Genomic DNA, 26768 nt, shown 5'->3' on the forward strand with positions numbered 1-26768 from the left:
GGTCTCAAAATTGCCCTTGTGTTGGTTTCTCGAAAGTCTGTGCCACCATGATACACGCCTTTTGATGAATCTTTCGTTCTATTGATGCGTTTCTTTGGTTTCGACAGGTGGTTCTGCAGCATGACTATTGGCGTTGATGTCTTGCAGGCTTATTTTCGAGTAGACATCCCGTAGCTCATTTGGCGACTGTTGTACAACGATGACTTTGTCCCCATCATCGACATCCTGAGAAAAAGAGAGAATGGGGGAGTGATAGAGGGAGAGAGGGAGGGTGGGGGTTATGAGAGGGAGAGAGGGAGGGTGGGGGTTATGAGAGGGAGGGCAGAACGAGAGAGAGAGGGGAAAAGGAAAGAAATAAGAGGAGATCGAGAGGGAGATAGAGGAAAGAGAGATGGGAAGGGAAAAATTAGAGCAGGGGAAAAAGAATGGGAAAGAGAGCGAATTATGGAGAGAAAGGGGAAAGAAGGGAAGAGAGTCAGGGAGAGAGAGGGGGGGGGGCAAAGGAAAAAAGAATGAAATAAAGAAATACATGCAGATTTCTAGAAGGAAATAAGTCTTGATGCTAATAGTTTTACAATTTAGTCGCACAGTTTTAATTATTAACCACATTGGTATGTTGACCAGAGTAAACGTGGCCTGATAATTGCCTATAGCCGTATGTATACATATTGACAGATATATTGTCATAATAATAATAATAATAATATAATAATAGCCTAATAGTCCACTCCAAATTTTATTAAACCGAAACGGAAATTCTTTTTGCCCAATTGATCGTGAGCCCGGCAGCCACTGAGCAGCGCCAGATCGACGTTGCTCTATCCCTTATTGTTTAACGCCAAACAAGGTAGCAACAACTCCCATCTTTTAACGTCTTTTGGTATGACGCGGCCGGGGTTCGAACCTACGACCTCCCGGTTGTGTGGCGCTCTACTGACTGAGCCAACACTCCGGTGTATGTCATCGACATAATACCGTCTATATTAATTGATGGAATTGACTGATTCTTTTTCAAGAGAATAATTGTGTCTTCTTACATCTTGGTAGTTTATTTTTTCTACACCACAGCGTATCCATTTCTTAAGGGATTCAGGCAAACAACAGAAGACGGCGTCTGTGATGTTATACTTCAATCGAGCATCAACCGAATCGGGATCAGTGAAACCTAAGGATAGGAGAACAAAACGCAAAGAGAGGGATTTTTGAAATTTACATCCAAATTTCAAAAAGGGATACTTATAATGGTAATTATATTAATAATAATAATATTTATATTATTATTAATAATAATAATAATAAGAAGAATGATATTCATATTAATAATGATAATGATAATAAAAATACTGAACAATAATAATAACAAGAAGAAGACGAAGAATAAAAATGATTAGTTTGATATCCTTTTCCAGTCAAAATTATTATTTTCTGAAATGAATCGTGCGCTGATAACGCTGGAAGGAATAGGTAGGGGGAATAATTTCGGAAATTGAAGTTTAGTTTGATATTCAAAGTCGCATGGGTACTGGGAGTATACTACAATGCATTGCAAAATCATAATACATTTATAAACAAACAAATAGATAATTAAGACGTATCGAACTGCCTGAAAATTTGAACATAAAATAAATAAACATGATTAACATAAAGACAAAGAGTAACATTAATCTGGATATCTAACGGGGCAAAAAAAATATACGTCATATTAATATGCGAAGTGCGCTTTGCAAAAACTGACTATTATCGTTAATAATTAATACAAATCATTCTTATTTAGTTATTTAACAAATATATGAAAACAAATTTACCAGTTATTCGACTAACAATCATCCCAACCGTAACACAGACCAAGGCGCCGATGGGTGTGTAGTACAGAAAGGAGATTGCATACAGGTTAGTTATCGGCGGTCTGCAAAATAAAAAAGGGGAATTCCAAGACTACATTTTTCAGAAATTGAATATACAGAGAACAAAGCAAACACTCTATTTATTCCATGTAAGGTCATGTGGATTGGAAAAGAAGACTTTCGGGTAATAGTTATTTAATTTTTGTTCTTCTTTTGATTACAAACAGAAGAAAAGTTAAGAAAAATACAGTTGTAAAAAAATGTCAATATTCAATTTAATTTACTTTCCACTTTGGAATATAAACACAGACAATGAGATAAAAGAGGTACATGTACACGATAAGGAAAACAGACAATAGAATTAAGGACAATGTGACTCATGACCTATCGAAAATATAGAACTGTTAGCAAGCTTTCGATATAAAGTACATCTTATTGTAAACAAAAATGGATATTAAATCTAAATCTACTTCATCGAAAATAATCTAACAAATATGGCGAAAAGTCGGGAAAAGACATTTCAAACGTTCCGGAAATATTAGTTGTTTTTGTGTTTTTTTTCTTAAAAAGATGAGAGTAAATATTGAGGGAAATTGAAAGACTAATGAAAAGACGAGAACTGAAATGTATCCGTCTTATTCAGTGGCGAAGCTACGAGGTTCGTGAGCGCACTTGCAATGCCCCCCCCCCCCCACCACCACCACCTCTTATTGAATGGCCATTAAAAGGGAAGGCACCGTCAGAAGAGGTGTCGTGGAATAGTGGTTATTTAACTTGACTCTCAACTCAATTGTTTGGGGTTCGAATCCCAGCCCGGCACCGATGTCCATTAGCAAGCCATTTATGCACATTTTATCATAATTATAAATAATGTTGACGTTAGTACCTTCTAACAGCTGGACACTTGCTACGCCACTAAGCCTTAATATTATAATTACTTGGATTTTTACATCTATAACTTATATTTGTTGTTATCCTCATAAAAATTATCATCCATGTTTGTATTTGAATTATTGAATTTGAATTTGTATTTGAATTTAAACAGTAACTGACAACATTACCTGTGCGGAGGGTCTACCCCCATCGCTGTTGGCGTAACTAATGAATAGCCAGGATCAGCCGTTGCGTCAGTATACATTGACGCATCAGTCGTTGCGTCAGTGTACATTGAATTCGTTGAGTTAAAACTCTCACATCCCTCCACCGAGAGGGGATATTGACCTCTGGTAGAGGGGTAAAGAATGGCGCCGACCTTTAACCAAATGTTAAAGAGGATACTGCATACCAACCCAGCGATAGCCCCCTGGAATAACGGTGACAAGAGATATATAATGGTAGAAGCTATGCCAATAACGAAATGTAGACTTGATTAATTGTAACAAGTGATTTTTTTTTTGAAAAATTAAGAAAAGGGAAAATAACATAAGAAAATTGTGAGTTAGACTTTCGGCTGTGACTGTTACACTTACAAGTGATTAGCTGGAAGTTACTTTAGAGACACACTCATCACCATCATCATCACGAAAACGAACATCAGCTTTATCATCATCACCATCATCATCATCACCAGGGATGGCGATCCCGGGGTGGGGGCGGATCTCCCCCCCCCCCCTCAATTTTTTTAGGGGGATCGTTTCTCCCGGAAAATTTGGAAAAATGCAACAAAAAATGTATAGCAAATACTGACTCGAGAGCGCAACACACTTTTAGGCTCTAGAGGGCCCAAGAGTGCAGCGTTTAGACTAATAAAATGTAACAAAAAAAATTTCTCTCGGTCGCTACACTCCCTTGCATATTAATGTCCTTCACTATGCCCCTTGTCCCTCGTATTTCGTCCCTCCCGGTCATGAAAAAAATCGCCGTCCCTGATCATCACCATCTTCATCACCACCACCACCATCATCATCATCATCACCACCATCATCATCACCACCATCATCACCATCATCACTACCACCATCATCATCATCATCATCACCATCATCATCATCATCACCATCATCACCATCACCATCACAATTTCGTTTACTTGTCATTTTGTCTAATGAACATTTAGGCAACCATCCATATGGTATTATAATAATTTGATCATTGATTGTAATAATCATCAAATGATTATTATACCATATGGGTGGTAGACGAAATGGGCATTAAACAAACTCGCACCACATAGCCTACCTTGTAATTGCAGCGATGCATGAAAATACCTAGGATGAAAACACCCATAGTGCATCCAGTGAAAACTCCGTCAATACTCAGTACGAGCTATAAGAAAGGAAATAAAAAAATACAAATGAAGATTAATCAAAAACTCAAAACTTAGCACTACATTTGTTTCCATCCGAACCCATAATATCCCCCTCCCCTCTTTTCTCTCTCTCTCTCTCTCTCTCCCTGTGTCCTATTTTAAATATTAATCTTTCCGCTTGGCCTTTTTTTATTCTCAAAGTTTCATACTGCTCCCTCTTCATTCACTGTAGCAGATATTATTGCAGTAAAAAGGTCAGGTAATCTTACAAATAGAGGGGGAAAAGATAATTAATATCATGGTAACGCTATCTAAAACGTAGCCGCTGAAAACAGGTTAACATTTTATTTAACTGCCTGTATTTCTTTAAAGTGGTTGCCTCATGTCCAACACAATTTAGAGGACACTTTTGTCTCACAATTTGTGTTGCTTACCTGCAAGATTCCTTGCCCGAGTACGCTTGCTAGAAATGCGAATCCAATGGCTAGAATACCGTATCCCAGAGCTGGAGAGTAAATCACATTTACCAAAGTTCTTATTCTCTGTGTTTCACAAATCCTACCTTTTTATTTTATTAACATCGTTTATTTAATCTTGCTGCTTATTAATCAAAGATTCTGAGACAAATCTTTGAGAAGGAAACCGAGAGACGACAGCGCTAAATCAACTTTCTTATGCGTTCATCATAATAAGATACCATTTCGGGACAGTACATAGTATATAGGCCTACTTACACTACAAAAAGAAGAGAAAATAAAACAAGACTATTTAACATCATGGCCATACAAAATACTTTTCAAGCGATTATCCATGAATATAATGTCCCTAATAGTTCAGGAATCGAAGTACGAGCAACCAAAAGGACCTCATTTTATAAATAGAGACAATCATACACTCTCCTCATTGTGTTAGATTACTTCGATTCATTTGTATTTGAAATGATAAGCCCTAATTATTGCACCGAAAGCATTTTCCTATAGATAGGGCTGAATAACAGCAGAATCCACATTTAATGTTAAATAATGCAAACCTTAAAGCATATCTGTACTAGTTTAAAGGAGGGATTAGACCACCCTGCAAGGTCACTTGACAGTTGGTTATCTCATCAACTCAGCTCTCAATTAACATAAGAAAAAGAGGATCATGGTTGACCAATGGTCACCGATTAGGCATTCTTTTATATATAGAGGGAGCAAGTAGCTAAAGGTAGATCGTCAGTGTAAGCAGGTTATAACTAATTACCTACCCAACATCTTAGTTATCTTGACGTAGGTTTGGGGTCGCATGTTTGGCCACATGGCTTTCACGCCGTCTTCAGCTGCCACGGCGGCTAGAGAATTGATGCCTGATGAAAGAGTGCTGCGAGAAAGAAAAAAAATGTATTCATTTATGATGACATTATGATAATACATAACATTTGATAAATTTATGAAAGACACACAGAAATATAATATTTCAATTTGTTTAAAGTAGATGAATAAACCGTTATTTGTTATTTACAAAACAATATTGCACATCCAAAACGCATTGGCGTAATATTACGGGGGGCACTAGGGTATCTGGCCCCCAAGAAAAAAAAATAGATAGGGGAATGGAAGAAATTTAAGAGGAGCAAGGCCTGCCCGCCCCCCCCCCCCCCCCCACCGATGCTAGTGGCCTTTTAATATCTTGGCCCACACTACGCCATTGTCGAAGGATTCTATAAAGTAGTTTTATCCAAATCAAAAGTGATACCCCAAATGCATGAATGTTTTTTTTTATTGGAAGTTTATGATACTGTATCCATAGCACAGTTGACATCCATTATCCATATGACGTATAGGTTCCATAAATATTCTAATCATTTCACGATTTAGTCATCAACTAAATTGTTATTTGAAAACTTAGCCGAATATACTTATGATGGGCCCTGACCTCTGGCCAATGATGAAACAAAATATGCTCTACCCACCAAAGTCTACCAATAATGATAAACAATAGTTCTGAACACGTACTCGGTTTAAAGAATTATGTAGAACTTTGCAGGAATTGTGAATATGACATGTATTTATATGTCCTATGTGTGAAATTTAAACGTTAGCAGTGTCCTAGTATTCAAATTGTGCAAGGAAACCCGTTTATTTTCTAGACCTCCCTTTCAGACACTATTGAGTGACTGACTGACGTCTTTTTTTTTCTTTGGTAATAACATACATAAAATGAGCTGTAACAGCATGAGCATTTGTCTATATCAATAACCCACTTCTTGTAATGGCCAAAATAAAACTGATTGATTCTATGTGCAGCACAAAACATACTACCATTCGGTACAAGGGTCTGAAAATTAGACTATTACCTAGGCGATTGCAATCACTTATGTCGATTTGACAACTATTGGTCGTTATTTTCCCACGAAAAGCCATTGTCAAACCCTTTCGTTTTGAGGGAAGTTCTAAATGAGTATTGTCAAATGCCGTTGAAATTATAACCTTTTTATTTTATTGACCTGCAAATGGGACATAGTACCTTTAAAGCTTATATGTACTAGTTTATAGGAGGGCTAAGACCACCCTGCAAGGTCACTGGACAGGTGGTTTTCTCATCAACTCAGCTCTCAAATAACATAAGAAAAAGAGGATCATGGGGGACGAATGGTCACCGATTAGGCATTGTTTTCTATATAGAGGGAGCAAGTAGCTTCAAGTAGGTCAGTGTGGCTTTAAGGTAGCGGTTAGATTGGTCTTACCTAAGTGAAGCGCTAACCACTGCAGAGAGAAAGAGGCCTGGTAAGCCGGGCATTTCAGCGAACAACTCCATCACCATCAGTGGCATAATCTTAGTAAAATTAAATGAATAAGAGATGATAACGAACAGAAAGAGAGAAAGAGGGTGTGGGAATGGAGGTTATGCACTAGTAAAATGACTTTCTACAGTAACAAGACAGTAATGATTTAATGTTGTGGAGTATTGTGATTCAATTAAATATCTTTCAATAACGATAAAAATATAATGAAAGATCAGAATGTTCTCATAAAGTGAAATATTTCAATGTATGATCGTAAAATTTTAATATACACAATGTATTATCGAGAATCAGAAAGCCCTAGATGTCAATACGTCCTAAATTCCTTCCATTTCGGAAACTGGGAACAAATCAATATACATAACGGAACAAAAACAAAGAGCAAGTCGATTAATAGCTTCTCATTACCGATGAGGAAACTTGTAAATATATATATATATATATATATATATTTTTTTTTTTTTTTTTTTTTTTTTTATTTTATTTTTTTTTGGGGGGGGGGCTCTAACAGCTGGAGCCCTTTTGAAAACAATTTGGCATACGTTTTGTTCACAAGTCCAAGAATGCCACCCTTCCCCCTCCCTCATGACATTTTTGACATATTCCTTATGACTTCGTTTTAGCTTGTCAGCACATATTTTAGAATATTGTGTCCCCTCATTTTACAAAATCCTGGATCCGCCCCTCCATTCAAATCTAATATCTACTTGATCCTTGTTTGTTACTACGCCATGCGTTAAGGGGTCACAGTTCACGTAGTAGGCGTACATCACCACGCCAGAGAAAATGCAGATAAATATGACGAAAACTTTGGTGATGGTTGCCAAGATGATAGCACTGAAATAATAATTTATGAAAGAAAAGAAGAAAAAAATCTCTGTTTCACATTTTCGCATCCACCATTATCATCGTAATTATGAACGGTAAATTGGATGAAAGGCATATTGTGTGTGATCGGACAATATTCTAAAGTTATTAATACTGAGTTAAGATTCCAACGTTTGATAATTGAGATTTGGGGTAAAATTAAATATAGTTTGTATTGCACGAAAATGAAATGAACCGAGGTGGCAAACATGAATTACAGACATTGTTTTACGTACAAAATAACAAAGGGTATAATCGGCGCCCTGAGGGACACCGAAATGAATCTGTGGCCGTCGTAAAGTGTTTAAACGATTAAACTTTCAATATTTTGCTTTTAATTACTGAAGATTTTACTTTTGGGGTTGTAGAAACAGGGGACCAGCCTAGATAGGCCAATGACCTTTTCTGGTCCCTCACATCCCTACTCCACCCATTAATCATTTTTAGTGTTACTGTTGTTGTTGTATTTGTTCTTATTATATTTGATATATATATTGCATTTTGTATAATTGTATTTTGAAATATATATATATATATATATATGTATACTTGAAACTGAGCTTGAACTTGAAACTTACTGCGTTGCCTTTTTCAGTGATCCACAAGTCAGCATCCTCTGAACGACTACTTGCCCCGCACCAGTAGCGAGATTCCATGAGGTATAACCGACCAACATACTCCAGACGCTATAGAGAACCCTGGGATCAGCACTTATCCTGTCAAATAGAATATGAACATTGCATTCAACTGATATCTATTTAGTCCATTATTATTATTATTATTATTATTATTATTAATCTTTTTTCTCCATGACTCAATCAAAACATGGACAAATGCTTACATAAAGTTAATATCAAATAACATTTACATAACAATATAACATATAAAATGTAACTTATTTGGAATTATACAATATTAAATTCCGATTAGTAATCAAAACATTTTTGGATGAGCACAATAATATCATAAATTACGTCAAATTGAAAAATCCTCTAAAAAGTAGAGCTTTTATTTGTGTGGATTAATCAAAAAAGGAAAAGAATGGAAGAAATAAAGAAAGAAAAAGAAAGAGGAAAATTATCACATGCCAGTCTTTAGAGTAGGCTAGTAGGCCTATAATTTTATGGAAATGAGTATTTGGTTGATAACTTCTCAGAAAGTAAATTGTTGCGATGACTATTGAAGTTCCTGGCTTTTAATACGTCTTAGTCCCACAGTTCTGATCCTAATATATGATACTTTACTTTTATACCGTTGGACTAACAATAAAATATTGGAAATGTCCCATTGTAAGTCATATGAGTTCAATTAAAAGCCAAAACGCTTAGGGAACGGATTAACAAACTAACATTTATTACTAGAGAGCCCCCGCTTCTGTTTTTCTTTTTTCTCTTCTTGTTTGTGGTGGGGGTGTTTGTCATTTGTTGTTGTTAATTTTGATAGTTTTGGATTGGACAGATTTTACCCTTACGGATTGATGCTTATGAATTTAAATAAAATAAAATCTTAACTGACTGATCACATTTACTCCATGAAAAATTGTATTTCTAAAGTCCATTAACACATATTTATCAACAATACTATCCTTTTAGTCACTCATTACAAAAAAATCAACAAACTTAACGATACGACTTAAAGTAGCCATACGAAGAATCAAAAGTGTTTTGAATTGATGCAGAACTCATATCATTGCGAAGGGGAAGCCTTTCTGATCAAATACAACAACTCTTTTCTTCAGAATATGTTTGGGGCCCGCAGTAATCAACTCTCAAAAATTTTAGTTTTGAGATCCAGATTTTCTGCCCTTAATCAGCGGTCCTTTATAGAGCGTCAATATTTGTGACGTCACAAACGGGACACGGCTGGCTAGCTGCAGACTGCTACACGGCACTGAGCTGTTTGTCCAGTGTTTGACGTCACTATTCAGAGCTCGCTACGCTCGTGTGTTTGGCTTACGTTCAGGGGCGTTTAGGGGTCTAAGAAGGGTCTTGAAAAATTGCATTTTACGCCTTTCCATGATATCTATATGATTTCTCAGCAAATTATTCGTGTTTTTCGAGAGAAAATCGTTCCATCCATATGTAATTTGTTCTAATTATCAGTTGTTAGTGAATTTTCTTTGTGTAGCTCCTTTAACATTAAATTCTATATTTGTTGTATTTGCTTTGATACAGCCTATCCCTTGTTCCGATGACACAATAATGTTCGAAAACTCTATAGCCGCGGAAAGGGGGGAAAAGTCGAATTTAATATTAAGTCTTTTCGTTAAATTTGTTGATTTTTTCTTTAGAAACGGGTTAGATGGGTTTAAAAAAAAGTTTAAGAAATGGAATCTTACTCGCGAAAGTGGACTCGGTTCCCCTCCTTTGTGATTTCCCAGACTTTCTCGAGACCGCCGACTTCCATGGTTCCTTTGATGATGAAGGCAATGATGCCGATCATGATGACTACCGCCTGCAGTGTATCTGTCCATAGAACTGCCTTTATACCGCCCTAGGTAAATAGCAGAGATAAACAACAGTACGTTAATTAGATGCTGCGTGTAAGTGTCGGCTTAGTACGTTAATGTTACCAATATTTATGATTTGATTTGATTTATTCATTTCTGTATGATTTTCTTTTTCTTTTGCATTTTTACAAATATATAACAAACAAATATTGCAAATTTACACATGACAAAAGAATATATGTAGAATAAAGTAAGGCTGGGTGTAACTAAACGAGAACATCAAACAGGAGGGTTGACAAAATAAGCAAAGCTTGATAGTATGACTACCCTCAAATAATACATAATAATACAAACATGGAGGAACAAAATATTGGTAAAAGGGGGAAAAGACAGAAAAAAGAAGAGAAAAGAAAGAGGGGATGCATATTAATAGCTGGTTACAACAATAACAACAACAACAATAATAATAATAGCAATTATAATAGAATTGCCGAAAAATGATTAAACATACATGTTCACATTTCATCCTGTTGGGCATTTTGATTAACATTCTGTTAACAGGTCCTTTTTTAATCAAAATCGAAGATAATAATTAAATGACATGTAAAAAATCATTTGAAGATAACAGGGTCGACGTAGAGAGATAAACTGATCATAACATTTATCATAGCTCTCTCTTCCTCTTCCTCTTTCTCTTTCTCTTTCTCTTTCCCTTTCCCTTTCTCTTTCTCTTTCTCTTTTCTCTTTCTCTTTCTCTTTCTCTTTCTCTTTCTCTTTCTCTTTCTCTTTCTCTTTCTCTTTCTCTTTCTCTTTCTCTTCCTCTTCCTCTTCCTCTTCCTCTTCCTCTTCCTCTTCCTCTTTCTCTTTCTCTTTCTCTTTCTCTTTCTCTTTCTCTTTCTTTTTTCTTTCTTTTTCTTCTTTGTATTTCTCTATCTTTTTCTCTTTCTCTTCTCTTACCACTGTAGTATAGAAGATGCAGACGACTCCAGTAGACAGGACACAGGCCCAAAGACTAAAGCCCGTTACTATAGCAATAAAAAGATGAGAACAAAAGCAATTTTAGTGGAAACATTACAACTATAGACCAAAAGATTGACAATCTCAACAACGATGTAGATGTAATAAAATGATGTTTAACAAAATATATAATACTTCTAATTTAATATTTGAAATACTGAATCACATTAAGTTCAACATTATGAAATCCAGAGACGGCTATCGAGGATACTTGGTCAATTTTCCCCAAAGAATTGTCAAACAAGCCCCCCCCCCCCTAAAAACAAAACAAAACAACAACACCAACTAAGATTTAAACCCCGCATAGCCCCTTCAAACATACTCCAGACTGGCACCCAGTCTAGTCGTCTTAAAGCGTATCTGCCATAGTTTACAGGACGGATTAGACTGCCCTGCAAGGTCACTGGACAGGTGGTTATCTCATCAACTCAGCTCTCAGTTAACATAAGAAAAAGAGGATTATGGGGGACGAATGGTCACCGATTAGGCATGGCTTGTTATATAGAGGGCGCAAGTAGCTACAAGTAGTGTAGTGGGCCTTTAATAGTCTCTTCCTTTCCCTCTCCTTCTCTGCATATGTTAACAGTATTTCACCAACTACAGGCTCTTTCTTCATCAGCAATTCAGTCTGCTCGGGTCTGCAAAGTCTGGCAATGATGGTATAACCATTATTTGATTTCATGATTGTGATATTCATTACAAATGTGATTTCAACTTTGAAACATTTGGAAGAAGGAGGAGAAGCAGAAGAAGGAAGTGATGAAGAAGGAGACGATGTAGAAGAAGAATTTAGATCGAAAGAAAAGAGAAAGAAACAAAGAAAGATAAAAAGAAAGAAACAAAGAAAGATAAAAAGAAAGAAACAAAGAAAGATAAAAAGAAAGAAATAAGTAAAGGAGAGTTACTGACCTGCGTTCAAAGTAAGTGCCGGTGCATACATTACAATCCCCATATAAAGCACCTATGCAAGATAAGAAGCACGATGGATTTATTTGATAATGTGTACGAGAACATTATTATAATTATATTGACATAATTGCGAATCCTACCAAGAGACCTTATAAATTCCAATGGAAGTACATGTAGTATTTTCCATTTCCAATTTTAAAATTGCAAGGTCAGTTGAATGTCAAGACATTGAATATTTGCTCTTTGTTTGCTTAACAATAAAAATGATATCTAGACGACATAAATGGGAGACTTAGGACTTTTGTCAAATGTTTATAAAGATGTTTTATGTCCTTACTGCAGCTAACACGATGAAGATATTGAACAGAATAATGATGAATGAAGCAGCAGTGTTAAAAATAAATAGGGTTTTTTTTTTTTTTTTTTTTTTTTTGGGGGGGGGGGGTAAATTATTTACATCACTGGTTTCATCATCATGGGTTAAATTCTTTGTCATTATCATTAGCTTATAATTGTTATTATTATATTCATGAAGATAAATAGTACGATATTGATTATAATCGTGAAGATCATGATCAAGGCACATTATTACTGACCGTCTGAACGGAGAAAATGAGAGTCACACACCGCCTTAATTCTCGATTAAAACGCAGCTCCAAATACTATAGAGAATAAATAAAAAAAAACATTATTAGTTCAGTAGGAGGAGGAGGAGAAAGCGAGAGAGAAGGAACGGGAGTAGTATAAGAATAGATGTAGTAGTAGTAGTAGTAGTAGTAGTAGTAGTAATATAACAATAGACGTAGTAGTAGTAGACGTAGTAGAAGTAGTAATAGAGTAGATATAGTAGTAGCAGTAATAGTCAGGGACGGATGTAGCCGGCGGCTAGGGGGGGGGGGACAATTCGTGAGAGAAAATTATTAGTCAGAGGCGCGGGCAGGGGGTGGGAGTCTGAGGGGGTGAGGGAGTAATTGTCCTAGGGGATAGTTGTCCTAGGGGTAGTTGACTGGGGGTAGTTGTCCGGGAGGTAGTTGCCCCGGGAGGTATAGTCGTCCTAGAGGGTGGTTGCCTTAGGGGGTAGTTGTCCCAGGGGGTAGTTATCCTAGTGGGTAGTTGACTGGGGGTGGTTGTCCGGGGGTTTTTGTCTTAGGGGGTAGTTGCTCTAGGTGGTAGTTATATGGGGGGTAGTTGTCCGGGGGGTAGCTGGCCGATATTTCGCTAAGTGGGGGGAGGGGAGGGGGGGGGGGGGTAGTGAGCACTAGTGAGACACAATCTTAAAGGATGTTTTCCTGTAGGTTAGGACCCTTAGCTATCAGAATGTGGTTATTTGCCTTAAAATTGGCTGTGGATGGGGATTCCATGACATTTGCTCCGGCGACAATTGCTCCGCTGTAAATTTCATACACTAATCGAATGGCTAACTTCAACCCTGGATTCAACACTATACCCTACCCTAAACCTAACCCTAAACCTAACATAAAACCCTATTGAAACCCTAACCCTAACCCTACATCTTAGACGAAATAAAGCCCGGAGCAATTGTCGCAGGAGCAAATGTCGTGTCACCTGGATGGGACCACTATGGCTATTACCATGGTAACGGGTTCAGAACATTAGAATTTAAAAAAAAATGTATTTATAATTCAGAAAGTGAAAAACGCTTTGTAAGAAATGTTAGTATGATGTATTTATAAAAGCTTCTCACTTGATTAACACTGAATTGCGAGTTGTTATATGTGTCGGTCATGTTTGAAAATGACCAAGCACATCTCGAACCAGATGCAAATAAGGGTAAACTTAAAGACGATAGTTTATGACATATTGTCTATTGTCATGATTTTGTACTCTACTTATTCCTGCCTTATATTTTAATTGATTTAAAAATATGTATTCTAATGTTTCTTCTTTTCTCTATATGATATTTCACCAACGAATTGATAGTTTGGGTACACATCTTAGATGTAGTATAGCAAAACATCCCGGGCACATGACGTATTGCGATAATCAGGATAATAAGAATCAAAATGATACAACTACTACTAGGCCTACTACTACATGTACTACACTACTGTCATTGATGCTGATGATAATAATGATATATTAATAATGATAATGATTATAATAATAAAAATAATTACAATCGTCATCTTCATCATACAAATCTTTGTCCGATTCCCATTAGTCATACCATGATATACGGACCGGCACACTATTTGTATCCAGGGCCGTAGCCAGAGTTTGATGTTTGGGGAGGGGGGGGGGGGCACATACATGTAATTGATCGACGTCCTGGGGAGGGGTCTAAAAAGTTCAACCGAACTTGGATTTTTTTTTGGGAGGCACGTGCCCCCCCCCCCCCCCCCCCCTCGTGGATACAGGCTTGTTTATATCATGTCACAGTATCGTAGGTGAATAAGATATTACATGCGGCAGGGCTTGTAACAATTTGAAAGGAATATTCTAAAAGGAAATGCTTGATTGAAATCACGTGGTGTAATGATGTTCACGCTGGTAGGTTTTATATAAAAAAATCATTGCATGATCAGTGATAGGAACCTGAGGAGCGTACGTGCTTTGAAGCTCAAAACAAATGTTTGTCAAATAGATTCTTTAGAATAAAATTACAATGGAAAGCTGTTTTAAGTGTAAGCTTGTCCAAATTTGGGTATTACTCCGTTCCGCCATGATACAGTTTGCAACTAGAAGACCATGGAATGGACGTGAAAAATGCAGTTATTTTTCCATTTTCATGGGTTACCTCCTGTTACCACACAAATGCACTATAGGTAAGAGCGATCATCGGCATTTTGTTTTAATCAGATAGGCCTAAAACACGAATTAGGGCTAGTTCTGATATGAACACGACCCACATCTCGGAGCATGGCTAGCTGAACCGCGGGGCCTTGGCCTATAAGTGAGTGCCCTGGGTCCACTTCTAACTCGTGTTTTATCCTTTCTTTCTACCCTTTTCCTTTCCTTTCCTTTCCTTTTGTAAAGGGGGGGGGGCGGGCCCGTCGCCCCCCCCCCCATGTATCCGCGCCTGTTAATAGTCGCGGTTGTTGCAGCAATAATGCTTACAAACATATGATTTAAATAATCAGTTACGAGGAATTTTGTGATTTGAAACTGGTCCGATTTTAGTGCCTTTGATGGACACGTGAACGAAAAGATTGGTAAGAGTAGTAGTACATTTGCAATAAATTTGGAGAGCATTTATACATCCTTAATCCTGGACCAATTCGAAAATATTCAGTGCTGGAATAAGAGGCTTGGTCGTTCACAATTCCACCCCCTTAAGTAATCCTGTCGCATTTCCTGTATAACCTTCACACCATTGTCCCTTATTTCGATTAACGAACAAAATTAGTACCGAACTGCACTTTTTGGGGGTATTCGAAATAACTGAAAAAAATTGCAATCATAAAGAAGATTTTTGAGTAATTGCTATGAGGCGCGCCGGAAGCAGTTTGGGATTGAGGGGGGGGGCAAACGTTCCAGGGGGCTCACCTTCAAGGGGCAGTGGCGTAATGAGCAAACATTTCTGCATTTCTTTTTTTTTTTTGGAGGGGGGGCGGTTTTTTTTTTTTTTTGGGGGGGGGGGCAAAAATGCGTTTTGCCCCCCACTTTTTTGATTGGGGGCAACTGCCCCCCTGCCCCCCACTTCCGGCGCCTATGATTGCTATTTATTTTTAAAGAAACAGCGAGAATAAACAACCTTATGACCCGTAAGAAATAATAAAGATTATATCAATATTTGGGTAATTTTTTTTCTTCTATTTATCCTCTTTCGAGGGACTTTATTAGTTCATATCATAAAATAACAGCTATTTACAACAGTGTTTAAAAACAGAATTCATGCAGTTGTAACATATCATACATATAGTACAGAACATAAAACTAATGTGACATAATCACTAACTAAAATAATGAAAAAATTTGTGTAACTTTTGTAACTTCGTTTGTATCGAATTTCTTTTGATTACATTTCATATTGCGAATTTCCACCTTTAATTCTTTTATCCAATATACAGCATGTTTCCTATGCTTTTCACTTCCAAAACATTCTCTAATATAGTTTCTATAGATAATAAACTGAGCGAAGTTTAAAATAAGATTGACAAGATTCATTTCTCTTCTCTCTATTTAATGACCTATTAAAAGAACTTCTTCGTCTAAAAGGATTTTAAAATTAAACAAAGTATCAATTAATTTGGATACAATCTTCCAAAAAAGCGAAACCTTCTTGAAAGCCAGGAGAAGGTGGTTAATTGTGTCTGGAATCTTACATATATCACATAGATTATCATTTTTAATCTTCCATTTACATAAATTGTCTTTACTGGGCAATATTCTATGAAGATATTTAAAATTAAACTGCTTAATTCTGTTGGCATTTATAAAGTAAAATTTATAATGGAGCACCGTTTTCCAGTTAAACTCATTGGGTAAATCAAAATAAGCGTTCCAAAAATAAATGCACGGCAGATCCTGTCAATTTTTTCTAACATCAAATTATAATAGTGTTTGGCTTTCATGACCGCTACATCAATGGAGTCACCTGTTACTATTTCTATTGTACTGGATTCCACTGCAGACGGTGGACTATTTACATATTGTAACCTATTACGTAACTTCTGCAACCAAAAATTCGGAAATGCACTTTTTAACTTTGCCAATTTGAAGGCGGAAAGTAATTCATTTTCTTGAACATTAATACAAATAGAATCAACTTCTTTCCAGATACCGTTTACTAAGACTTGTTTCACTTTAAAAATATTGTTTCTCATCCAGTTTGGAAAATACAATAACTCATTCATATCTTTAATATTGCTATTATACCAAATCATTACATTTTCAATATCTGTTACTTTAAACATATCAATATATTTTAATTCAGCCCAAGAACAAAACATGTCAACATAAAAGTTAGGCAACTGTTTTTTTCTACAAATACGATACATATCGCTCATTTTGCAATTAAAATGCAAACAAAGTGGCAAATCCCCAATTTTCTTGATCCAATATTTAAACAAAATTTGCCAAGCACTTTGTTCATCTCTTAAATATTTATGAATCCATGAAAGACGGAGTGACCGGCAGTTTGACTCTAAGTCAATCATTCCCAACCCCCCCCCCCCTTCTACTTCAGGATTGTGACAGATGTTTCGTTTCACCTTTTCTGTTTAAGAATTCCATAAAAATGTGTAAGCCTTTTTATTTATACGTTTAATTATTTTAGAAGGGATCGGAACTGCCGTGGGAGTATGTACTATCTGAGACATAACTAAATGTTTAATCACAACAACTTTTCCGTACAATGTAAGTTTTCTCATTTTCCACAAATCCAAGGTATTCTTTATTTTCTCTACTTTACTTTCCCAGTTTAAATATTGAACGTCAAAAGAATTTTTACCTACATAAATACCAAGACATTTTATAGGGTCTTCGGTGAAATGTAAATCTTTAACTTCATCATCATTTATATTTAGTTTCATAAGATTTGATTTGGTCCCGTTAATTTTTGGTCCCGCATGTGCTCCAAACAGTTCTACTTCTTTCATTATTTCTTTAACAAATTTAACAGATTTAGTAATAATCGTCGTATCGTCTGCATATTGAACGATACGTATATCTTTAAAATCAGCTTGATCTTCATTGAAGTCTGGGACTTGCATGATTCCCTCTATTTTGGCGTTTTGTTTAATTCTATTCCCTAAAACCTCTGCAATTATTATAAATAAAAGTGGAGAAAGTGGGCAACCTTGCCTAACGCCTCTGTCTATTGCAAATTTGTCGGATATCCAATCAAAATTTAAGACACGACCATGAGCACCGTTATATAACGTTTCAATCCATCTTAAAAACGAATCTTTAAATTTAAGTTCCCGTAACAAGGACAATAAAAAAACATGACCAATGGTATCGAAAGCCTTTTTGAACTCCAAGAACATCATAACAACTGGTTTGTTTGCAAAAAGACAATAATCAATAGTATCCTGAATTAGTCTGGTACATTCAGATGCAGAGCGGTTTTTTTAAAAAACCAGCCTGATCCTGTGATACAAGTTTATATATAACTTTCTGTTATCGTATTGAAAGAATGCGAGCTGCAATTTTATAATCAATGTTTAACAGCGAAATAGGTCGCCAATTATCTAAAACATTTTTGTTACCTTTCTTATATAATAGAGTAAGGATAGCTTGACTTTGTGTGCACGACAATTGTTTTTTGTCGTAACCCTCATTCAGACTGTCAATTACCGTATGTTTGATATCCCCCCCAGAAGCATTTATAAAATTCAACACTGGGTCCATCGCTTCCAGGTGATTTGTTCAATATTTGGGTAATAGATCTGAACGTACCGTCATCATAAACCTTCTGATAGATAAAAGGCTATAAAAGATTCTATTCTCCCTGTTGCAACTGAAATCTATAGTCTTCGTTTTATGGTGGTGTGTACGCTTTTAAATAGTTGATCTGGAATTTATGAAACAATAAATGAAGATCATCATTATTTGATATTTTCTTGCGTTAAACCATTGTGATATAGAAGTAAACGAGTTACATTGATCATTTATGAGAAGTTATAGTATGTACTCCAAAGTCTGTGTTTATGTTACTTTGCATTTTTGATATGTCTGGACATATATGTTTTTTTAATTTTTTATGAACTACATGTGTAAAATAACCAAAATAGAACTTGTAATTAATATTATGCACTTCGCATTCTGACTATCGAGATATATTTATTCGTAACAGGTGAATGAAATAATTCAGAACGAGGCGCTTCACAAAGGCAAATACGTACAGGCGCGCACGCAGGGGGATGGGGTTGGGGGTCGATCCCCCCTCAATTTTATTTTAAATTTTTAGAAATAAAAAATATATAAAAAAATTGTGCTAATGGGTGACCCAAAACAGATGCTCTTAGAGAGAGAGAAAGTAAAAGATAGAGGGGTAGAGGTTTTAAATGAAATCTCACCCACCCATTCCTCAAATCTTAATAATTTTGTATTCATGTATTTTATACTATGTCATTAAAGCAGGAGTTCAAACTTCTTCCTTTCACCAGAGAAATGCAACAACCCTGACTTTGATCAAAAATGTTCCCGCAGAAATTGCCCCTAGGTTTTATTTCGTCAAAGATAAAGCTTAGACGGGTTATGATTAATGTTGGGGGGTTGGAGTTAGGCCAAGGGTTAGGACTGAGGTTAGGCAATCATAATTATAGTTAGATTTAGGGCTGCCGATAGGAATTCGGCTGATGTGACGAATTACAGCGGAGCAGTAGACCTGTTTATTTATTTATTCAAGTATTTGGAATCAAGTCTGCATACATTACTCGTAGCTATGTCGGACAAGTGTCGGGCAAGTATCGCAAAACTGAATCAACCTATACCAAGCACTTTCATTGCGCTTTTGGCTTGTGCATGACCTAAAGAAATAAAACCAGTTTACTAACATATTCAAATTTACGGATGTTTCCTGCCTGGGACCTAGTGACGAACGATTTCATTAACGTGTTATTAATGATTGAACTACTATACTTGGAATTCAGTCTGCATACATTACTTTTTGCTATGTCGGGCAAGTCTCGAGTAAGCTTTCAGGTTGTCGAGAACAAACTTTATTATTTTAAAAAAAAATATGCACACAATTTGAATATGTAAGTAAATCGCTCTATTCGGCAAACATGTCATAGCCATAGTTCGAACATGACTTCCATTGGCAAGACGATAGGGTATTAAGAAGACCCATAAGCTGGTTTTTGTTTACATCTTTCTTCACGGTTGTGTTTGTCTTTGGATGATCTTGTGATGACACTTCATCACATCATAAACATCATATCACGTCTAATTGAGAACACAGCTCACCTTATAAACACTAATGATGCGAATTCTGAAGTAGATGGGTAGGAAAAGCCGACAGAGAAGGATATTTGCCAACACATACGTCACCAAAACCCATGTAAACATGGTCCCGTAGATGTAGATCTCGGCGGGTGTCCCGATGACGGATACGGCCGAGATATAGCTCACGGTGATGGACATGGCGACGGGGATGATGCTCATCTTCCGATCACCGACCAGGAACTCTTCCGCAGTCCGTTGTCGACCTCCGGAAAACGCCGAGAAGATGCCGATGAGAGCCGACACGAGGAGCATGACGCCGAACACGACATAGTCCCATACTCCGAAATGGCGAGCCACCGAAGATCCTCCAGTTTGATCCATTTTGAAACGATGTAGAGATGCCTAAAAAGCACACTTTTCTTTGCTTTTAGTTGAATCCGCGAAGAAATTGAGCAACTTTCTGGCCGCGAGAAGCTACTCCTTGTTCTGACTTAGTGAGCTGTTACTACAGTCTGTAGTTGACAACAGACGCGTTCGAGTGTGAACACATTATCATGCATGGACTGTTTCCGTGTCGCGCGCCCAATCAGATGAGAAAATAGGGACTTTTAGATTGAGTGGACGAGAACACGACGAACGCCGACGGATCATGCGTGTCAACGTACTCAACTGCCCATGTTGACTACAATTAGAAATCTTAGATTGCACTCGACGATAGACATGCATGCAGGAAGTAACACTCACTATGAACATGACTGGAAAAAAAAATGTGTAGAACAGGTGTCACATGCATATTCACCTTTTTACATAATAGCAGTGAAGGGATGTTCCTTTGTCTACCTGAGGAACTGTATATTTTGTCCGCTTTCTTTGTCTGTCATATTCATAGTACTATGAACATGACGGGCAAAAGAACATCCCTTCACTGCTATTATGTAAAAATGTGTAGAACAGGTAAATATGCATGTGACACCTGTTCTACACATTTTTACATAATAGCAGGGAAGGGATCGATGTTCCGTTGTCTACCTGAGGTCGATTTTTGCACTCTCGCAAACAATGCCTCATGATCATCCAAGTGTACACACATACCACACAAAAATGGTACCAAATGATTTGGGATAAAACACTCTTTCATAAGATGTATAATAATTTACTGTTTATAGATGACTTTTAAAATAATTAGCAATTTTCTAGGTGTAAACTTTTTTTTGGACTCACACTGTATAGAGGGCGCAAGTAGCTACAAGTAGTGCAGTCCCGCTTAAAGAGAAGAATATGTTTTGGTTAGGATGAAAACTAATTTGTGAGCTTTCTCTTATGCATTTTTATCTCATTTCATTTTTCATAGTACAAATTCCCATTGGAAGGATTGCTCTTCAAAATGACTAAAAATAGCCAAGAGGTTTTGGCCAAACATTCGTGTTTAGTGCCATATATCAATTTCTGGGTGCCTTGCATGCGATTTTCGAAAGACTTTGTAGTTTACTCTTCACTTTGATCATTCCAAAGCCAAAACTTCTAACCTGTATTTATTCATTATTATGTGCTACATAATCTTCCTTTCCCAGTTGCTTCCAGACATTTTCTGAATTTAATCGTATAACCGGTACTCAACTCAATATTTACGAACAACTTTTAAGAAATATATATTTAGCTCATTTATAGAATACTTACTCGCATGTTTATTGTATTTGAAGAATAACAAAGCATTGTCTGTAGTATGTGATATTACTATACTTTAATCTTCATAAACGTAGAAATATAATGTGGACTTCAAAAGCAAAAACGGTTTTAAAACATCAAAGAGAATAAACTACACATATTATTCAAAATATATACAGAATATTGGGATAGTATTACATGCCTGTAGGCTCCCGGGACGTGACATCAGGATGTAACGTCCCCGAGAGCCAGTATAGAAACAGTCATGATGACATGGATCTTAATAAAATGAAAGATAATCTTATTAAAAAAAATAACACACACGTCATTTTGTTCGGGCATTAGTAATTCTTACCCTTAAGGTACCTTGTGGTGGTAATTCTTACTAATGCCCTCACAGCTACTAAGCATTCTCACCTAATATCCTTTTCTTGAGTAAAGACTGGTAACAAAATAACAGAAAATCTGAGACACTGCCTGTAAGTCTTCGCTGGAAAGTTGCTTGAATGTTTCGATCATTCGGGAATCGCATACAAAAAGCATTGTGGTAACTGCGCTGACCAGGCATTTTCTGTACCTAACACGTGATTTTGATAATGACCGGTCATTGTCAAATTTTGTACACGTAAACCAATTGGGATCTCAGCAAAATGTATTATGCGACCCGTTACTCGGGGAAACGGGCACCTTTCATAAAAACTATTGACCGGTAGGCGGGCGGGCATCTTTTAAAAAAAACTATTGACCGGTGGGCGGGCATGGCTAAAATCCCGACTCAAATTTCGACCAAACAGATAAGTAGATTTATTCAGCATACTAAAGAGAGGTATATAATAACATTTACATTTTCAAAATAAATTTACAGTTTGCATCGTATTTGTGTGTCTGTTTTGGCCTTTAATTCTTATAGTTTTATCATATTAATTTGGTGCGATATAACAAGTGATATCTACTTCAAGTATTTTGCGTAAGGTGAAATTTTGTCACTGTGTCGATGCCTCATGGTCTGTGTCGTACCTTCTTTTTTTGTTTTGCCGTAATTTGTCCGCTATCCATGTAACGCAGCCCCTGTATTTTTATAGTAAATTCATTAAATTCATTAAAGATGATTATGGTAATTGTAGTTAGGCGCCACACATTAATGCAATCAAAATATGTACAAAATGAAAATATCATCAGGGAGAGGCAATATCTCTCCGATATTTCTCCAAGTGGAAGGCTTTTAATACCCCCTAAATTTCAATTTTACATTTCGCATGATTATTCAGGACCTACATCTGGATTCATTAAAAAATTATCATTGCTTTATCTCATTTAAATTCGGTTACTTCCAAACTCTAGCAAAAGTCGAATATGTAGTTGTGCGGGGGCCTCCAAGGACAAAATGCATGTAGCCATGTTTATTTATGTTGTAAACATTTAATTCAGTACAAATGATATACCTTCTGCATTATTAAATTAAACTGTTCTTACACGACCCTCTGCGGTCTAGCAAATGCCCAACTCGCTCTCCTAATTTCGCACTACCCAGTAGTTGCCATGACGACGACCTGGGCCGCCTTGGCGGGAATAGCATAAATTCCATCACTTTGCCTTTCTCATCGGATCGAATCTGCTCTTCCCTGCACTGTTGGTTAACGATATCCCGAAAGAATGTGATGCCATCGACAGAGCTTCCATCCTTGTCATCGTCGTCGTTGTCGTAGCCCGTGTTATCGTGGTCGCTGACCAGGCCCGATGGGTCGAATACGGAAATGGTAGGAACAGGACGTAGTGATGTCGCATCGAGAACCGGTTCTGGTAGGCGGGGCTTCTTTTTAGTTGAGCTAATGACGTGGCGGAAGAGTTTAAACGAAGAACTGATGTCCCTCAAATCTTGTTGTATTCGTTTATGTTCCCTCTTCATGCCTTCCTGGTAAATGAATAAATAAATAACGAATTGATAATATATATTGATGGTAGTAGTTATCTTTTAAAAACACATGTCGGATTAAAAAGTCAGGGGGTTCTAAGAAACAAGATGATAGTGATGGTGGATGGCTTTCCCCTCCTTACTTAGAGAGAAAAGGGGCAAGCATTTTTCGGGGAACCCCCGTCTCCCCCACCCCCCCCCCCCTGAGATGGCATGTCAGAAAAAGATCCGCCCCTATGCGCTTTGGATAACCTTTAATCCGCCTACACTGCAACAAAATCAATGTATAAATATAAAAACTTGTTTGTTTGGTGTATTCACCAATAGAAATCCAACAAAATTGACCATTGCAGTCTACAAAGATTACATAATTACATTGCGCAGGCCATGGCGACGTCTTATAAAGAGTTTCGATTAGTCGGAATCAATCGCAAGTCCTCTAATCAATCGCAAGATTGCAGTCCACTATCTCTTGTGTACATAGTTGCGATTGATATCAATCGCAACAGCTTAAAAGACGGGTCCCAGTGCATGTACTTTGGCTCTCAATATCTTATTGATTACGTTGTCTACTTTGTCAAAGAAAACCTCACTCTTAATAGACAGCTTGTAAAGTATTTAAATTCTGTGTTGGACCATGGACCAGTCAATTTAATGTTTCATCGGACGAAGTGGCGGAATTGGGGGAGGGGGGGGGGGAGCGGGGGGGGGCAATCAGCCGATGCCTTTTTTTTAATCGAGCTTAAGGTGGTATACATTATGTGCACTAAAGAAAAATGTGCCTGAATTCCCACACCCTTTATCAAAATTTAGAAATTTCGACACAAACAGGAACCTGGACAAAAAATGTAACCCTTTTCTTTTCTTTTTGTGTGAATCACCTCATGTAGATCTTTTTTTTTAATTTTTTTTTTTTTTTTTTTGCCCTTCAGAATTTTTTTCGGAATTGTGCCCTCCCTCCCCATTAAAAAAAATACCTGGATCCGCCCCTGATAGTGAGAATCAAACACAGACGCTTTCACTCACGAGATCCGAACGTAGGTTGTCTATCAATGCCAAATCATTCGCAACACAAGGACTGAGATGGAGTCTTCTGCCGGCCATCATCAGCAGGATTAGAACTTTATAGGAGGTCTCAAACACTGTTGGAAAATAGAGTACACAAATAGTACAATTTTCTTGACCATATTCGCAGAAAGCAATGTTACAGAAATAACGAAACTGAAAGTAGAATTGGAAATCATTGCATGAAAATAAAAAAATTTCAAACATGATTAATTTCAGAGCAAAAATATTAATATGCCTTAGAGCAAGTACTGAAAATGGAGTAAATTTAAGCGATATAAAAATATGTTGGATACGTACAGAATAATGTAAATGTGATGTCTGGCAATGTACATGGGTCATTGGTATTACTTTTCTAAATTTCCAATTATGATAATTAAACTTTATTTTGTCCAAACCTGTCTCAATTAAACGTGATCTTAAAACTGACTACCGCTGATACAACTTAAACATAATTGATAATCTAAACTAATTTCCACTCATTTATAGCATCGATGGTTACGATTATACTTCCAAACAATTAAGAAGGAAAATACCACTAGATCTCTTACATCATATCGAGTAATACATGCTGTAAACATGTTAGATACGGCTTAAAATACACGAGCGCAACTACAGTACTTTCGAAAGACTAATTCGAGGGCGATTTCAATACCCTATTGTATATCCTATATGAATCATGTTCGGATTACATTATAAAATACGGATTAAAGGTTAAAACTTGTAAACAAAATATTAAACAGTTTAAAATGTTCTTACCATATATGCAAAATACGCAGTTTATCTTACATTTATTTTCATGTATTTTCAAAAGACTAATCCATAACCGAAAGTATTGTAAAACAAAAAAGCTATGCATTTTTTAAAACAATGTTATTCAAGAAAATGAAACATGTTTTATTTGAATTATGTAAGGATGCTACGATGTTATTTCAATTGATTGTGTATGATTGTTTGATTTGTTCAAAAACATATGTTTATCAATAAATTACTTTTACCAACAAAAAAGTGTTCAGATTACGTAATACATCATTGTGATGTCCGCGCATTTATAACAAATAACATTACCTTTCGTTTATTTCTCGAAAGTAATTTTAATATAGAACTTACGAACTTAGTATAAACACCAATAATATGATCATAATGGACCAGGTAAAATTTGTTAGAGTGATACGGGAGGAAAATATTGACACTTACCCGACCGCCAATCCTTTGATTCGATATGAAATTCCAATTAATCCTGATTTTCTATATCGGGATCCGTTTTTTCCGAGAAAAAAAAAATCAAAAAACAGGCATGTATATTGATGAACGTTGTGGGTTGTGAACTTAACAGACGTCAATAGTGGGTTGAGAGTTCAATGATCCATGTTTGCATGCGGCGGGAAGAAATGACAGTGTTCATGCAAATAATTTCAAGTTTAACGCGATACAGTCTGCAGCAAATGTAGGAAAAAAATTATCAAATGTAGAATTCCGTAATATGAGATCTCGGTGTTTTTTTCAAACTGGATTAAACGCTCTATTCTGGAAGACTTGTTGTTATGAGCAAGACACGTAGAACGTGAAGAAGATCTGATTGACATTACAATGTGACTCATCTCCACCTCCAGTCTTTATTCCTCAAGGAGTATTTTGGAGGACTGTCTCCCACCTACCAGTCATTAGCTTTCAGACTGTCTTCAGACGTCTGAGGTGCTCCGAAGCGAAGCATCTTCATATAATCATGTCTTCTCGTGTAATAATAACCCCTCCCCGCCTCCATCCCGCCTAACCGCAGATCACTTTAATTACCCAATGCTTTGTATAGATCGTGTCGTTATACATCGACTCTAAAGCTTTGACAAGAATCAACCACACCTTCACGGGTAATATATCGCCCCCCTGTGTACCATAATTACACCCTCTGCGGCGCCAATCAGAGGCATTTTCGGAATCAAAATGGTACCCTACTTCAGATCCTATTATTTCATTTGGACGTTATCTACTTAACTCGTGCTAAACAAGAGTCTAGTTCTGTTATTTATATCCTTTTATCTCAAAAAATAGGAATTTGTCTTCTTACATCCCATTCGAGCACGTTGAGTAAAGGAAGACTTCGCCGATTACAGTCTAGACTGAGCGGTTCCTTATTAGTGTTGTTTGGTAAATAAAGC

At 36.7% G+C, this 26768-nt stretch overlaps 2 protein-coding genes across 2 annotated transcripts; both read right to left on the minus strand.

Moving 5' to 3' along the window:
- Positions 1-78: 78 nt before the first annotated feature.
- LOC105441385 (sodium-coupled monocarboxylate transporter 2-like) lies at positions 79-20578 on the minus strand. Its single transcript, XM_030974515.1, has 15 exons — positions 19992-20578; positions 12713-12778; positions 12117-12168; positions 11148-11215; positions 10080-10234; positions 8320-8457; positions 7582-7711; positions 6818-6906; positions 5339-5451; positions 4527-4597; positions 4023-4109; positions 2906-3147; positions 1806-1906; positions 1038-1165; positions 79-225 (listed from the first exon to the last, which is right to left on the minus strand). The coding sequence occupies exons 1-15, from the start codon at positions 20349-20351 to the stop codon at positions 79-81; spliced, it is 1947 nt and encodes a 648-aa protein (XP_030830375.1). The 5' UTR covers positions 20352-20578.
- Positions 20579-23038: 2460 nt separating this feature from the next.
- LOC100892294 lies at positions 23039-26264 on the minus strand. Its single transcript, XM_003724511.3, has 3 exons — positions 25810-26264; positions 24574-24689; positions 23039-23547 (listed from the first exon to the last, which is right to left on the minus strand). The coding sequence occupies exons 2-3, from the start codon at positions 24652-24654 to the stop codon at positions 23089-23091; spliced, it is 540 nt and encodes a 179-aa protein (XP_003724559.1). The 5' UTR covers positions 24655-24689; positions 25810-26264; the 3' UTR covers positions 23039-23088.
- Positions 26265-26768: the final 504 nt, after the last annotated feature.

This window comes from Strongylocentrotus purpuratus, unplaced genomic scaffold (genome assembly GCF_000002235.5).
Source record: "Strongylocentrotus purpuratus isolate Spur 01 unplaced genomic scaffold, Spur_5.0 spur5_scaffold_7, whole genome shotgun sequence".
Lineage (NCBI taxonomy): Eukaryota > Metazoa > Echinodermata > Echinoidea > Camarodonta > Strongylocentrotidae > Strongylocentrotus > Strongylocentrotus purpuratus.

Bases quoted from the DNA above. Each gene is read 5' to 3' on its own strand.
- LOC105441385 (XM_030974515.1), bottom strand. From the start codon at position 20,351: ATGGATCAAACTGGAGGATCTTCGGTGGCTCGCCATTTCGGAGTATGG. The intron at 8,458-10,079 runs GTAAGATTCCAT...TCTATTTGACAG, and splicing joins AACCGAGTCCACTTTCGCGA to GATAAGTGCTGATCCCAGGG. The intron at 4,110-4,526 runs GTAAGCAACACA...CCTTTCTTATAG, and splicing joins TCGGGCAAGGAATCTTGCAG to CTCGTACTGAGTATTGACGG.
- LOC100892294 (XM_003724511.3), bottom strand. From the start codon at position 24,654: ATGATGGCCGGCAGAAGACTCCATCTCAGTCCTTGTGTTGCGAATGAT. The intron at 23,548-24,573 runs GTGAGTGAAAGC...TTCATTTACCAG, and splicing joins ACAACCTACGTTCGGATCTC to GAAGGCATGAAGAGGGAACA.